General features: G+C 36.2%; 1 protein-coding gene across 12 annotated transcripts in view; it reads right to left on the bottom strand.

The window, feature by feature from the left end:
* Positions 1–1,099: 1,099 nt before the first annotated feature.
* Positions 1,100–15,806, bottom strand: part of FNDC3A (fibronectin type III domain containing 3A) — a 112,169-nt gene continuing 97,462 nt past the window's right edge. For all 12 annotated transcript variants that reach the window (XM_061133150.1, XM_061133146.1, XM_061133147.1 and 9 more), the window contains 7 exons: positions 14,905–15,018; positions 14,048–14,197; positions 13,664–13,947; positions 13,342–13,554; positions 9,779–9,945; positions 8,466–8,593; positions 1,100–3,609 (listed from right to left, as the gene is read on the bottom strand). In XM_061133150.1, coding sequence (XP_060989133.1) covers positions 3,295–3,609; positions 8,466–8,593; positions 9,779–9,945; positions 13,342–13,554; positions 13,664–13,947; positions 14,048–14,197; positions 14,905–15,018 — 1,371 coding nt within the window. In that variant the 3' untranslated portion in view covers positions 1,100–3,294. The remainder of the gene's footprint in view (positions 3,610–8,465; positions 8,594–9,778; positions 9,946–13,341; positions 13,555–13,663; positions 13,948–14,047; positions 14,198–14,904; positions 15,019–15,806) is intronic.

The raw sequence follows: 15,806 nt of genomic DNA, 5'->3' as shown, positions 1-15,806 counted from the left end.
AGGTTCCGTGTGCACTTGAGAAAAAGGTGAAGTTGATTGTTTTGGGGTGAAATTCAACTTCTCCTTTAAGAGAGTCAGGGAGAAAAACAAATGAGTAAAGGGACACATGCAGATTATTCTCAATCTGTAATTTTAAAAGCTTTCTGTGGCTCAGACAATAAAGAATCTACCTGCAATGTGGGAGACCAGGGTGTTTAAAAAACACAAAGCACTGTGGTCACCTATGTTGATGGTAGGTGTTTAGATTCTAGGATGACAAGTGTTAGGTTTAGGGGACCCATTTCCTTTTTGCAGGCTGTTTGCCTGACTGAGCCACCATAGACATGGGTTCCTCCTGCAGAGAATCTGCTGATGATGTTAAGGTACATACACGTGTTGGAAACCAACCCACAAAATGCTTAAGCACAACATGTAAAGTTCCTATTTCCAATCTATAGGAAAAAAAAAAAAAAAAAAAATGAGGTGACGCGGAACCGTGAATCCAGTATCCTGTTCTTCTCAAGGGTGGATTCCAACTGAGGTGCTTCCATGCAGCAATACCCCTACGTCCAGTTTCTCTTCTTCCTCAGCCTAACATTTTAAACTTTCTCGTGGTGCCTACAGGTGCAGCAATTATAGATCCACTTGGATTTTAAAAAGCAATGTATCCCTGGATGAGGTCTGTGGGATGGAAATTTTGAGATAAATGAGAAGGGATGTTCAATGTCCTGGTACATGTGAGAACTTTATGGTATTAAGGAGGGAATGTTGAAACTTCTGGTGGAAAGCAGACCTCGTTCTGGGCCCCTGTAGGTGGGAAAGAAGGCAAAGAATGCAGGATAGGTGAGGAGAGGTCAGATTTTCTTTCCAATGGGAAGTTTACCTCAGACCCATCTTTATTCATTAGATATCTTGTTTTCTTTATATATAGATATATAGTGAATTGCACAAAATCAGCTCACTAGGATAAAACTTGACCTTCTTGAATATGGATCCTCTCCTGTTGAAGATTTAATTATTTTGGGAAAACTGTTGTAAGCCAATTGCAAGAGGGGAGACCTTAACATTTCATTCTCCAAAAGAGGCAGCAAATAATGTTTATAAATACAATAAACATAGCTCAAAAAAAGAATGATACAACTTTTATTTTCCATGGATTTTAAAGATATTTTTGCTACATAGTTTATGTATTTTTATGAGATTATATTTTTTTCATCTGTATGAAGTTCATCCTTACACAATTTTAAGGTGATATGTTTGGTAGTGTATCTATAATCTTTAAAAAGTTTAGAGTTTTTGGAATGTACAGTATATGAGGTAAAATCAAGATTACATTAAAAATTGTTTCTCCTCTGCACTCATTTTGCAGTGAGGCTCAAATGGCAAGTACACTATTAAATGACATTTACTATCAAAAATAGGAGTTCATTTGAGATACTATGAAAAACATAAGCCACTGTAACTGCCACAGTGGCACATTTTACCATTTTAGACATTCAACTATATAGAAATCTCTGGGCTATTACACTCAAACTCATTTGTACTGCCAAATGTGGCACTTTTAAGAAGTTTCTAGAAAACAATCACTGTTTTGGGGGAAGTTATCAGCCTACATATAAGAGATTAAATTTAAATAAAATGTAAACATACAGTATTTTATAGTGACAGATCATTCTTACCACTTGGGAAGGCCAAGTTTATCCGTTTCTTTTTTGAACAAAAGTTAATGTTTTTTTCTACAGCACAGATCATTTGACATAAAACAATTACAATACATGCCCATTCTAATAGAAGAAATTCTTCAGAGATCTTCAAAGCACAAAACATACGTCCTTTTTTTCAAAGACTGACAGAAGTGCTTAGTAATCACTAAGATGCTAACCTCAGCAACTAAAAATTAGTGATTCACTATCCTAAAATTCAAATAATAAATTAAAAAGGCTAGTTACAAGTGTTTTACAGATAACAGATGTGATAAAACAAGAATTTTAGATAGTTTCATTACAAACTGTATTATTACTGGCAGTCATGGACATCTATGCAAGATGTACAATGTGATACTTGACAAGATTCAATCTGATCATCCAATAACTCACAAATGCAAGCTCACAAAACATTAATGAATTATGTAATTGCAAAGTGCTCTAATGCAACATTAACCACATGCAATCAACAACTGGAACAGTATCCAAACAGACATTACATTAAACATTAGTTTTTCAAGAAAGAAAGCAGCTTGAAGTTTACTGGTGCAAATTAATTTTGTCTTCAGATTTGGTGCCCCAAACAAAAAGGTTAGGTTTGATTATGAATTCTGATGGTGATGGCAGTAGTTATGGGAGAAGCAGCAAAACTTATGGGAGTTCTTCAAAATTAGCCTATACCAGATAGATGGAGTGAGAGTGTATGTGTGTGTGTGTATATATATTATATATATATATATTTCTACACTTGGTATATATAAAGCCATATGTACGTGCATGTCCTTATACACACACATATAGTTCAAAGGCTCAAAAATCAAATAAGTTTGAAATTCAGAACTGATTATGAAGTACTTTTAAAAAGTTAACTATCTAAAAGCCCTCTGTTCTTTTCCATGTTTTCAAGACCTGAAGATGTATTTCTGAGTAAACGTTAAAATATTTTTAGGCCAAGTAAACTGTCTGTGCTTTCTTCAAGTGACTTATCTGTGAATTCATGGATATATACTTGTAATGAAGAACTCCACATTTATCAAACAAGAAGCTTTTTTCCATGCATATTCTTTCATCCAGTTTTTGTCTGCTAAGCCCCTCCAGTTATTCATCATAATCCCACTTACCAAATTAAGACAAATGAGGAGGTAGAAATATAGCACTAGATTGCTTTCACAGCATCATCATACTTTAACATTTTATATAGTATGTTAGTGTGAATTTTAACCATTCTGAATTTTTCACTAGATAATCTTTAGAACAAACAAATCAGGATGTCATTGTTACACTCATGCTGACTGGTCAAAATATCAATTGTATACTGTATTGTTGCCTCTCAGAAATTTTGTTTCACAAGAAGGCATGTCAAAAAAAAAGAAAGAAAGAAAGAAAAAAAAGAGCCCCAACCAACCAAAAAGCCAAAAATTGCTATTTCTGTGGCTTGCATTCTAATAAGGTCCCAGCCTCTACCTAGCAATATAAAGCATTAAAAATGGCCAAAATGATGTACTAGAATCTCAATGCCAGTGCTAAATGCCACTGTTTTTGTAAAAGCAATACAGAAATAATTTTAGTACATGACAAAATAAAAGGTAATATTAAAAATAAAGTTATATTTTCACTTGATTACAAAGTACTGAATGATAAAGGCAATCAAAATGGAAAAGAACGCAAAGAGCACGAGGATGACGGCTGCGCACTGCTCGTCGCTGAGTGCCCGCCCGGGCCTCGAGCCTTCCACAGTGTCTCTGCTGGCGCTGGCTGGAGGTTCAGTCCTCTGGGAGATGAAGAGCACTGTCGTGCTGTAGGGACCGACGAGGTCCTGATGCCCCGCAGGGTCTTGGCACTGGCGGATGGCACACACGCGGAAACGATATTCACAGTTCAGCTGAAGGCTTGAATACCGGAATGAAGAGTCAGGACCTCTGTAAATCTGATAGTAAGACACGAGGAAAAGAACTGTATGTGAAGGCTGGGTAGAAAATCTGTGTTAAAATTGGCTAGGTTTAGAGTTGTTTTTGACATGGATGCTTGTGAGAGCCACTGCCTGGCTCTTTTAAATGAGATTTTAAAATACCTATATATTAAAGAACTCAACTGTTTGCTGTATAATTGCAGGGGAAATCTGAAGAGTCAGGGTGTGCTATCTCCCCTCACAGAGCCTACAGACCAGCTGAAGAAGGAAGATGTGCCCCCAGAGTAGCTACAGAATAAGCATAATCAGCCCACAGGCATTTCTCTGGTTTCACCAAATGTAAGAAGTCAAACTTTGTGAAATCATTCCATGAAAAGAGGGACAGTGTCTAATCTTCCTCTCCCATGGTATCTTTGTAAAACTGGTTTTCTTAAATGTTTCAAACAGATGTGATGAATGAAATAATAAATGAAAAAGGAGAGCTTGCTGCAGGTGTCTGTGGCAAATCATTTTATAAACTTCAAAATGAGAGATCACTTAGAACCATAGAATTAGATCTTAAAACCCAACTCTTCTGCTCAATCCCCCAGAAGGGCAATAACAAGAATGGAATCCCACAGATTTTCAAGGGAGAAGGCTAGTGACTGCAGGGACTGGGCTCCGAGCTCTGCTCTACCCCTGCACATGCCGTGATGGTGTGATAGTAGTCATCCTGTATGGTAATTACGAGAATGAAGTAAACTAATGTTACGGCACTTCTCAGCACAGTGCCCAGCATATAGTGAGTGCTCAATATATGGAAGCTCTCACTTCCATTACTGAATCCCTTCACTCATTCTCTAAATGAAAAGACCAAGACTCAATGGTTTCCCAGTTGAGTTTCCCCAGCTAGTTGGTGGGTTACAAGTAAGGTCAAGCAATTTTAGCTGCCTTGTTTGTATCCGTGTTATAAATCTAAATTTTTATATACTGGTTTGCTCCCAAATGAGCAAGGTAAGATCTTTCCCTCAATTCTGTGTCTCCAGCATATAACAGGTACTTATTAATAAAAGGCCACAATATTAGTATTCACTATGTATATATCAAAATGTGTATTGGTAGATACTGAAAAGATATACAAATGAATTTTTATTGAAAAATCAATCTTTAAAAAATGCTGAATATGCCTTAGTCCTGAAGATGCAGATGAGCATTTCAGGGAGTGGGAATGTAGAAATGATTTATGTCTCATCGATGGTAAAAGGATGAACTTAAGTAAATCAGAAGACTGTATTAGAAAGCAGTGTGAAACAATATTCATACAATGGGTCAATTTAGTAAAAGTTAAAAAATATGTATTTGTCCTACAGGTACAGTGGATGATACTCATTTTTGCCTTTGAAATTTTCTTTACTTTCCAATTTATCTCCAAATGATCATGATAAAATGATTTAGGAAAAAACCTCAACAAATGGCATGAGGGTGACAGGTGAGGCGATTTGACACCGAGAAGAGGACCATGTTAATACACTAACTGGAAATTTAGGTCTAATTCCCCAGGGGCCACTTTACTGTGTGCTATTTAAAGTGTTTAAGGAATCCTGATCATAAGGTTGAGTGAGGGATTGAGGGAGTTGGGCAGGACAGGGACTCTTGGTGATAAAAGCACAAGGTTTCAAGTGAAACTGTTAGTTGCTCAGTTGTGTCTGACTCTCTGTGACCCCATGGACTGTAGCCTGCCAGGCTACTCTGCCCATGGAATTCTCCAGGCAAGAATACTGGAGTGGGCAGCCGTTCCCTTCTCCAGGGAATCTTCCTGACCCAGGAATCGAACCAGGGTCTCCTGCATTGCAGGTGGATTCTTTACCAGCTGAGCTACCAGGGAAGTGTTTATGGATACCGAAGTGTTTATGATAGTGATAAATGAGGAGGAAGCTAGAGAGAAGAGACTGGGAAGGAAGATGATAAAATCATTTTGTTTTAGATGTCGGGAAGATGTCTAAACAGGGAGACATCCTAGAGGTAACTGTAGATATAGGACTTTGCTGAATGTGAATAAGGAAGAGTAAGTTCCCCATGGCAGGCAATGAACACTGAGAGAAACTATGTCCCTGATGACTGCATTAAGCTCCTGGATCAACCTGCCTACCTACAGGCTTCTCTCTAAGAGAATTTATACTTTATACACTAATTTGAATTAATTTTCCTGGTACCTGTAACATTAATGAGCTTGGACATAAGAACTGTTTCAGGTACAGACTCCCAAATGGGAATTATCTACTTTGAAGGTGGTTCTACTGTCCCCCAGTATTTTTACTTCACCCTGTTATACCACTTGAAATGCTGCTTTGGTTAAAAAGCACTTGCTTTAAAAAATGTATACACTGCTGGGAGGATCAAAGAGCCAGTAGACACTTGACTTTTGATATGAATTTTCCCAAGCAAAAAGTTTTTCTCCTAATGCCCATAAGGTCAGTTATACTGTGGAGATGAGAGTTACAATGTATGTGAGGGAGGGAGGCAAGAGTCAGGGCAAGAGTGTAATTTTAGAGAACTAGGCCAAGCCTTGGTGAGGTGCTACAGAGTGGGAAGTCTGGTCAAAGCAAATGACTGATCAAACAGGGCAGAAGATAAAGAACTGTAAGTGCGGCCCAGGGTCAGAAGTACTGGTTGCTGCAACGCTAATTTGCTTTCAGATCCCCCAAACCAGCAGCATAACAGGTTAAACAGGTCTTTGTAGGCTAGCCTAGAAAGTCAACCACCAACTTTTAAAAAAATAATCCCCTTCTTAAAAACATCAACAGTTCCTACTGCTGTAGAATAAAGACCCACCAAGACCTGGCCTCTTCCACTCCACACTCCATTCTTGAGCCTTTCTCAAGCCACACTTGAGTCACACCAGCCCCTCAAGAGTCCCTTCAGTGATAATCCTTTTGGAAAACATTCTAAAGTCCAGGGGGGAAAAAATCATTTCTTCTTATAAAGTATGTTTTATCTTTATTATGACCTTTTGTTTGCTTACATAAAATGTCAATTATAGTATTTCTGCTTGCTTGCTAATGTGTAATAAGTGGAAAATAAGAACGGTAATATTAATAATGTAGCCCCCTCTATTTCTTCATATGTAGTATTTAATACATGTGTATTGAATATCAAGTAAATTTTAAGTAAAATATTAAATTCCACGAATGAGATCAAACTCTTTAAAAATGACCTTCAAACTTTTAGAATATAATTTGTCAGTAAATTATAAAATTACATAAACATTTAAGAGATTTAGATGAGCATATGTACATGCATATATATGATGAAGTTCTAAGGAAACCAGTTTTACAGTATGCTTACAATCTAAAGTAGAGTGTTGATAGGGATAATTTAGCTTTTAAATTAGAATTAGCACTGCTGTTTCATGTAGTGATGTGTTTACATACTACTCAAATGTGGGATCCCTATTTCCTTTAAACATGTAATGCAATTACATTTTCTTTAGTATTAATTTTATTTCTTCCTTGGAAGGAAACCTGCTTATCTGTAAATTATATTCAAATCCAATTATCATGTCAATTTGCAGATGACTTAATAAAGAAAAACAACCACATTCCAAATTTAATCTGACCCTTTGGGGCCTTCTGTAATTTTGGTTAAGAAATTATGCTTCCATATTTAGCGAAACTTGAAAGGAAAAAATTATACCTATATTGAGAAGTAATCTATTATTAATAATTATAACAGCACAAGAATGAAATAAAACAGATGAATGACTGGTTTTTTTACTGGGAAAAGAAAATATAAGGTAAGATACTGAATTAAAAACAACCCAGTTTAAAAGCCCTCAAAAATCAAGAAGTTCGACAGCAAAAAGGGAGAAGCAGATGAAATGCCTAAAGAAATAAGGCTTTTGAGCTGCATAAAGACTTCTTTTATAAGTTATAATGAATACTGACAGCTCCTCACTTCATCGACTATTCATTCTCTGCCAGGAATCTGTCTTTGAAATTTCTCGGCCGGGAAGGTGATACTTCCTCTAGGCTTCTATACTGCAACTCTGCACTCTGACTATGACTATTACCAACACTGTCAAAGCCTCCTCAGTGGTGTCTTTGCATCTGTCCTCATCCTACTCTGGTCACAATGACCTTCTGTCTGATCATGTGACTACTCTGGTCACAACCCTCCACTGGCTTCTCATTTCACGTGGAGGAAATGCTGGAGCGTGGCCTATAACACCCTGCATGACCTCCATGCCGCTCACAGACCCTCTGTGATTAACTCCCTGACATCATCTATTATTCCTCCCCTTGGTCACACTGTCCCAGCCACAGTGAATTCTTGTTCATTAAGTTTAACAAGCATGCTCCTACCTCAGGGCCTTTGCACCTACTGTTCCTGCTTTTTGGAACACTCTACTCCCCATATTCACTTACTTTGAGTCTCTGTTCAAATGTTACCTGCTGTCCTGTATGAAACAGAACTAGCTGTCCCTTGTCCTAGTACTCCCTACTCCTTTTATCCAGTTTTATTTTTTTCTCCATTGTGCTCATCACTATCTAACACTGATATAGGGATGTGTTTATCTGCTTTTAGTATCTTTTTTCTGCTAGAATGTAAGCAGCATGAAGGCAAGGCCTTTTTGTTACTTTTTGCATATCCTGAGTGCCTGGCACAGAGTTCAATACAGCCTATCAAATGAATGAATACTCTGGTTAAGTACAGCTCATACCTAAAAGACTTTGAATCCTGATATACTGTGCAGTTACTAATCTTTGGAACACAGTAAGCACTGAACAAATGTTTCTGAATTAGGAAGATAAAGGTTAGTCAAATCTTGTACTAAAAATACGTTAAAGTGAAAAAGGTAAAAACATGTATCTATAGAATTATATTTTGACACATACCTGTTTGAACTCTGAATCTTTTCCCACCATAACCTGGAGACTGTAAATAACTGGATCACCTTTCATTGGCTGTAAACACTCCCATGTAATATCACAAATGTGATCATTTACTTTCTCTATTTTGGGGGCTGTAGAGAAGAAATATAAATAAAATCTGCTTGACTTCATTTTTCACTTGGCACATCACACAGACTTTGTTTTAATCAAAATCAACAGACTGTAAAACCTAGTTATAAACTTGAAGTAAGCATCAGTGAATTTTTGAAATCTGCAGAGAAATGGTCAATGGCTAACTCTTATATCCTCCAGGCCATACAATCTATAAGCATTACAATGCAGACTGATTAAAAGATCTGTCAAGATAAGTACTGTTTTCACTGAGCTAAAAAGCTAGTGGTAGTTCTACAACATCTTTTATGGTACTTCAAAGAGCGTTAACTAGAACATGAAATTTTATAATTTAAGAAATTTCCTAAGAGAATGAATTGAAAAACACCCCCAACTTCCTGACCACACATATGACTCAGTAGTGGGGTAGAAGGTATCAAAACCAGCAATCTTCTTAAGGTTAAGAGACAACCAAACCAGATGAAGAAACAGAAAAACAACTCTGTGAAATCCGTCAACATTATTAGAAGGAGTATTCAAGAACAATCTTGATATTATAGGTCATTAACAGATGGTACATTCAAGTATATGATCCAGGACACTGTACTAGAAGTGTTTGTGATTTGTCCTCAGAGGGAAAGGAATTTTAGCTTTTTCTTGGCTAAATGCACAAAGTGCAATACTTGCCAGGTCACTTTAAAATAAGAACTCTGCTGAAACTAATCTTAAATATATAACACACGCACAAATGTGTATGTAAATTTGACTTAAAAATTCAAATTAACTGAGTATTTATGTTTTGCTAAACAGATGACCTGACTTTCCCCCTGAAATCCCAAATGAATGAAATAGCAATGACTCAAAACAACAAGAATTGTGATTTTTTTTTTCTTTAAATAACAATAGTGAAAACGGTAAATGGCCCTATTAGAAAACCAGCCTATCTATTCAATTTAGTACTTTTATGTTTATTTAAAAGATGAGTGACAAAAAACAGCACTGTCTGATTATCAATATGCCAGATAAAATAGCTTTTATTATTAAGTGAAATCCCAAGTAGGCCTGTCTAGCTCATTTCCTTTTTATAATTTGAATGTTAGACACATACTAGATGATAAATTTTAACTGTACAAAAAGTACATTATGAAAGAGCACTTAAAATTAATTTACTACTAAAGAAAGTAACTTGAGGATGGAGAACTTACCTTTCAGGGCAGCTGGGACAGATTTTGGAGTAGTGAAAATATATTCTTGGGAAAGAGGACCTTCCCCTGCTTCATTACAAGCTTGAATACAGAATTTATAGGACGTCGACTCATTAAGTCTTTGTACTTTGTATGTATGACATGGACCTCTGTATAAGGATACAAACCTAAAATGGAAATGACTTATGAAAAATAAACCTCGACTACCTTATGAAAAATGTTTAAAAACCACTAAAAAAGAACAGTTCAGACATTATTTAGGAGCAATAAGTTACTCCTAGAATTTAACGCCACAATGGTTTGTCACTCAATAAATCCTATTTTTCATCAGATGAAAATCACAGAATTAGTTAATTTCCCAATTTGCCATAGTTTCCTGAAAATTTATTGCAAAATTTCATATCCAATCACAGTAACTGTTTCTTTTCAGGCTTCTGGTATAGCTTTGCTTCTGACTGCTGTTTTTTTTTTTTTCTGACTGCTGTTTTTTAACATATACATCTTAAAAGACACTCAGAACATCACAATTTTCATTATCAATTATTTCTAACTAGAGCTACAGGCATACAGTTTGTCACATAAAAAAGATAATTCCCTTTCCTAGGCATAATTTTAATTGATTTAGTAAGGTTTTCTTAATGTTTACCTAACAGTATGAGATAATATTGTATTTAATTTCCCATAAATTATCCACTTGAACTGTTCAATGGTAAGTTTAGTGTCAGACTGTGTGGATCATAATAAACTGTGGAAAATTCTGAAAGAGATGGGAATAGCAGACCACCTGACCTCCCTCTTGAGAAATCTGTATGCAGGACAGGAAGCAACAGTTAGAACTGGACATGGAACAACAGACTGGTTCCAAATAGGACAAGGAGTACGTCAAGTCTGTACGTTGTCACCCTGCTTATTTAACTTATATGCAGAGTACATCATGAGAAACGCTGGGCTGGAAGAGACACAAGCTGGAATCAAAATTGCCAGGAGAAATATCAATAACCTCAGACATGCAGATGACACCACGCTTATGGCAGAAAGTGAAGAGGAACTAAAACGCCTCTTGATGAAAGTGAAAGAGGAGAGTGAAAAAGTTGGCTTAAAGCTCAACAATTCAGAAAACTAAGCTCATGGCATCTGGTCCCATCACCTCATGGGAAATAGATGGGGAGACACTGGAAACAGTGTCAGACTTTATTTTTTGGGGCTCCAAAATCAATGCAGATGGTGACTGAAGCCATGAAATTAAAAGACACTTACTCCTTGGAAGGAAAGTTATGACCAACTTAGAGAGCATATTAAAAAGCAGAGACATTATTTTGCCAACAAAGGTCCGTCTGGTCAAGGCTATGGTTTTTCCAGTGGTCATGTATGGATGTGAGAGTTGGACTGTGAGGAAAGCTGAGTGCCAAAAAATTGATGCTTTTGAACTATGGTGTTGGAGAAGACTCTTGAGAGTCCCATGGACTGCCAGGAGATCCAACCAGTCCATCCTAAAGGAGATCAGTCCTGGGTGTTCACTGGAAGGACTGATGCTGAAGCTGAAACTTCAATACTTTGGCCACCTCATGCGAAGAGTTGACTCATTGGAAAAGACCCTGATGCTGGGAAAGATTGAAGGCAGGATGAAAAGGGGACGACAGAGGATGAGATGGCTGGATGGCATCACCGACTCGATGGGCATGAGTTTGAGTAAACTCCGGGAGTTGGCGATGGACAGGGAGGCCTGGTGTGCTGCGACTCATGGGCTTGCAAAGAATCGGACATGACTGAGCGACTGAACTGAACTGAACTGATATCATACATATGCTGAATGTTCTCCAAATTTTTAATTGGCTGTTTTAAAAATTTTTGGAAACTGAGGAATGGATAATGAATACTCATGTAGTTCTAACAGTCTGAAAATTGTAGTTAGTTTAAAATGAAGGAATACTTAGTAACACTGTTTAGTAACAGTGTTACTAAGATCATTAGTTACTAAGATTGTTAGTAACACTGTTTCCAAGAAGTAGTAATTGGATAAGCCTTGCCTTTTGAATCTCCTTTTTTTTTTTTTTTTTAAACTGAGAGGATTAAAAAAAAACCAGTGGCAAAGCCACTGTTGTAAAAAGCTGAACCATGATAAAACAAACAGCTGTGGTCAGGGAACAGATGAGGTAGCATTCCGACATGATCCCACAACAAATGTGAAGAGTTGTGAAAAATCAAAGGAAAGTAAAGATATTAAATTGATTTAATTTATGAAATTTATGTGGTAAATTTACAATATCATAAAACACTTTATTTTCCACAAAGACCATAAGCCATACCCCATACCCTGCAACAGTTCTCTAGATGCCTGCTAAACATTAATCATGCTTAAAGTTCTACAATAGAATACAGACTAATATCATCTTCATAGAATCTTTCTTCTATTATTTTTCAACCAAATACCAATTAAATCTGTTTCTAGTAAATCTTGCACGACCCTAAATGTAAATTAATTAATTCACCTAAAAATAACAACATATATTAAAGATAAATGTCTATACCAAAAACGTGCAGCAAGGCAAAAAACTTCCTTCCAGATGTAAGGTTACAAAGAGTACATAAAATTCTGCCAGGAGCAAAGGCTAATATTCAGAGAGGCACAGATTTCAGGAGATAAATGATCAATACTATTTGCTCTGTGTAATGCTGTTATGATTGATACAGGATGTTTTAATTCTGTATGCTATTTTAAATGTGTAATTATTTCTGATAGAAAGTACTGATATACAAGTACCTTGAGTATTCCATTGCTGAATATTTGGCTGACATACAAACCCAATGCAAAAAAACAAAGTAGCCTTGGGAAAAACTGTCACTAGCACTCTATCAGATACACAAATTTATTTCTAACAAATTGAGTGAAACATAAAAAACAAAAACAAAACAAAATTCTTAAAAGATTAAAGTAACAATGGGGAAGATATATGGCATTGTTTATTTTTGATTTAATATCAATATGCTGCCCCAGACTGGATTTTGAATAATTTGCACTAATTACTTTGGGTAACACTATAATTCAAATGCATGATTTAGTGGAATAAAACAGCACGCATATAATGAGATGGCAAAGGACAGCAGAACAGAGAGGAACCTGAGTAGCCAGGGGGCTGGACTATTTATCAGAGGGTCTAAGATCTGACGGTGAGGAAGTGAACTTCTGCATTCACATGATGTGCACGGCCTTGTGAGAGTGTGGGGGAGGGTGAGACATAACCTTCAAGGATCTCAAAGGCCTTATGTCAATCAACTGTTTACTGTAAAAACTGCCTCTTGCTGGAAATCAGCATTGAAGAACTTATTTTGCAGTAAAGATTGCTCCTTTTACTAGCTTGAAGAGAGTGAATGGGTTAGACAGCCAAAGATCAGCTTCCCTATTATTTTCTCTCTTCACTATGTCTTCTGATGTTTCAAAAATGGCATACTTAAAAATTATTTCTTATGAGACTTCTGTTTTTGAAAACTTATTTCTAGTGTTAAAAAAATTTATATACTTAAGACCTAAGAAATCATATAAAGAAGCAATTAGAAACACCCACCTTCCATTCTTATCCTCCATCTGAAGGTGGTACTGAACCGAATCTGTTGACAATGTCTTTGGGGTTCCTTCTCCCCACTTCAGTTTAAGGTTCTGGTGGCTGAAGGCAACGCATTCCAGACGAGGTGGATCAGGAGGGAGGGGTTTAGTTTTTAATTTTATTGTGTGGCTGAAAGGACCAGCTCCAAGGCTATTCAAGGCTTGAATTCGTATTCTAAGTGCCATGTTAAAACAAACAAACAAACAAAAAAAAACGTTTAGTTTATGATTATTCTATTTAGTGTCTCTCTGGTCTAGGCAAAAATTAAGATTTTACTGTGTACCTGTATGTTGTATCTGGCTGCAGATTGTCTAGAATGTAGTTTGTAACCTTTCCCACTGTCAAGGGCTGTTTATCTCCAAAGTCTATGCTGTAGGCAAGGATTTCTGAACCATGATCACAAGGCTTTCCCCAGCTTATTGCAAGGCATGTAGATGGTGAATAATCGGGATTTTCTATATCATCATCACTTATTTCTTGAAGACAAGTCACAATAGCAGGAACTGATGGTGGAGTCATACAGGCTACTACTTCACTAAAAGGGCCTGCACCCACAATGCTCAGAGCCTACAAATTAAGAAAGCCCCAAAGTTAAAGACATAATCATGCAAATGCTCACAAAACACAAAACTCTAGATAAGAGTGACAAGACCCTAACCACCTTTACCTGGACTCTGCAATAATAGGTAGTTGCTGGTGAAAGTCCTTTTAATTCGTAACTGAGACCAGGCCCGCAGTAACATATCTGCATACTTCCTTCAACTCCTCCCCATTCCAATCGATATTCAGTGACATCAGTTCCATTACTCAAAGGGACCTTAAAGTTAAGAAAAGGAGATAGTCTTTTGTCTTAAGTTCTGATAATGATTACATAGTTTTGGGGCAAAAATGTTATTTACCCAAGCACGTAAAAAACTGAACTGTTTTTGGATTTCTAAAAAAAAGCTTAACAGAATATAAACTGTTTAATATTACATTTTTATTCATTAAGGCCACCTGAATTAAAGATCTATCAAAAATATAACTGTTTTCAATCAGACACAGAAATATGATTCAATCACTTTAGAAAGAGTATCTTAAGGTAAATATACTTTAAAATAATTCTGTTAAGTAATATAAATGTTAAATCATATGAGGATATTTTCTTTGTTAAATTTCAAAGGAAACAGAAAATGTAATTATTATTGATTACTACTATATGCAGTAAGTATACTGAAGATAATGAACATGAGAGAAAGAGTACACACTAATTCCTATGAATGTTCTGAACATTAAGTGCACCATGGCTAAGTATCTCAGTACTGAGATGGGGCACCATCGTCAACAAGAATCTAAATACTTGTAAACATATACCTTATTTAAATATTTCAAAGAGAAAAAAGAATTTACTTTTTACCAAGTGAATTTAACTAGGACTTTACTCTTTATATAATTTATGGAGATGAAATGAGCAGTATCTTCATTCTTTTATGTAAAATTATTTTAATCATTTAAAGCAAATATAAGTGAAGGAAATTACAATACCTCCCAGTTCACTTGTGCACAAGTTGCAGATCTGCACGTCACTTGAGGGGGCTTACACTGATCTGGTGGTCCAGGAGCTGTAGTAATATCATGTTTTTCTGAAAATGGCCCAAACTAGAAAAACAAATATTAATCAGTGTTTTCATTTTTCACCTACCAATTGCACAGCTCTCCATAAATATTCACAGATAATTAAATTCATCATCCCTTTCCTTTAAGACTAATTAGTCATAATAAAATTCTCCTAAAAGAAATCACAGAAAGTAAAGATTTAATTAACGATCAAGGAAGTAAATATGTGAGGTATTTTAAAGTTTCATTTACTATAGTTTCTTCTCTTGCCCCTTATTCCTTCATGAATTGGTTTTTTGTAAGAAGGGAGGGGAATTTAGGAATTAAGTCAAATAAAAAGAAGAAATCATGTCAAGAGTGAAGAAATGAATACCAATTAAAGGCACGAGAGATTATAGGCATAAATTATAACTTAAACTTAATAGCTTTAGTAGGGTATAAAAAATGCATTCTGTGAAAGTATAGGGAACAAATATTTACTTAAGATGATTCTGACAAGTTATCACAAACCTGAAAACATAGATTATAGACACTAGTATTAAAGATGCTATCCCATGTACTGCAGCCTTATGGGGCTGACAAGATCATCAGAGTTTACTAAAATCTGAAACAATGGGGAAAAACTTGTCAGTTTAATTTCATGAAATTTTAATTATACTGTAGTGTTAAGAAATACAGTGCTAACTCAAAGTCAGAAGTAACTGGCTAGTCCTCAGAGAACTTTTAATTCAGAGATGAGAGATGTCACAGTTGAGCGGAAAGGGTTTTGGCTCCAAAGTCGGACACAGTGACTGATGTCTCCCACTTTTTAGTGTGTGTGACTGCTGGGG

This window comes from Dama dama, chromosome 30 (assembly GCF_033118175.1).
Source record: "Dama dama isolate Ldn47 chromosome 30, ASM3311817v1, whole genome shotgun sequence".
In the NCBI taxonomy this organism is placed as follows: Eukaryota; Metazoa; Chordata; class Mammalia; order Artiodactyla; family Cervidae; genus Dama; species Dama dama.
The sequence above is the reverse complement of the archived record's forward strand: the minus strand, read 5'-3'. Positions and strand labels throughout refer to the sequence as shown.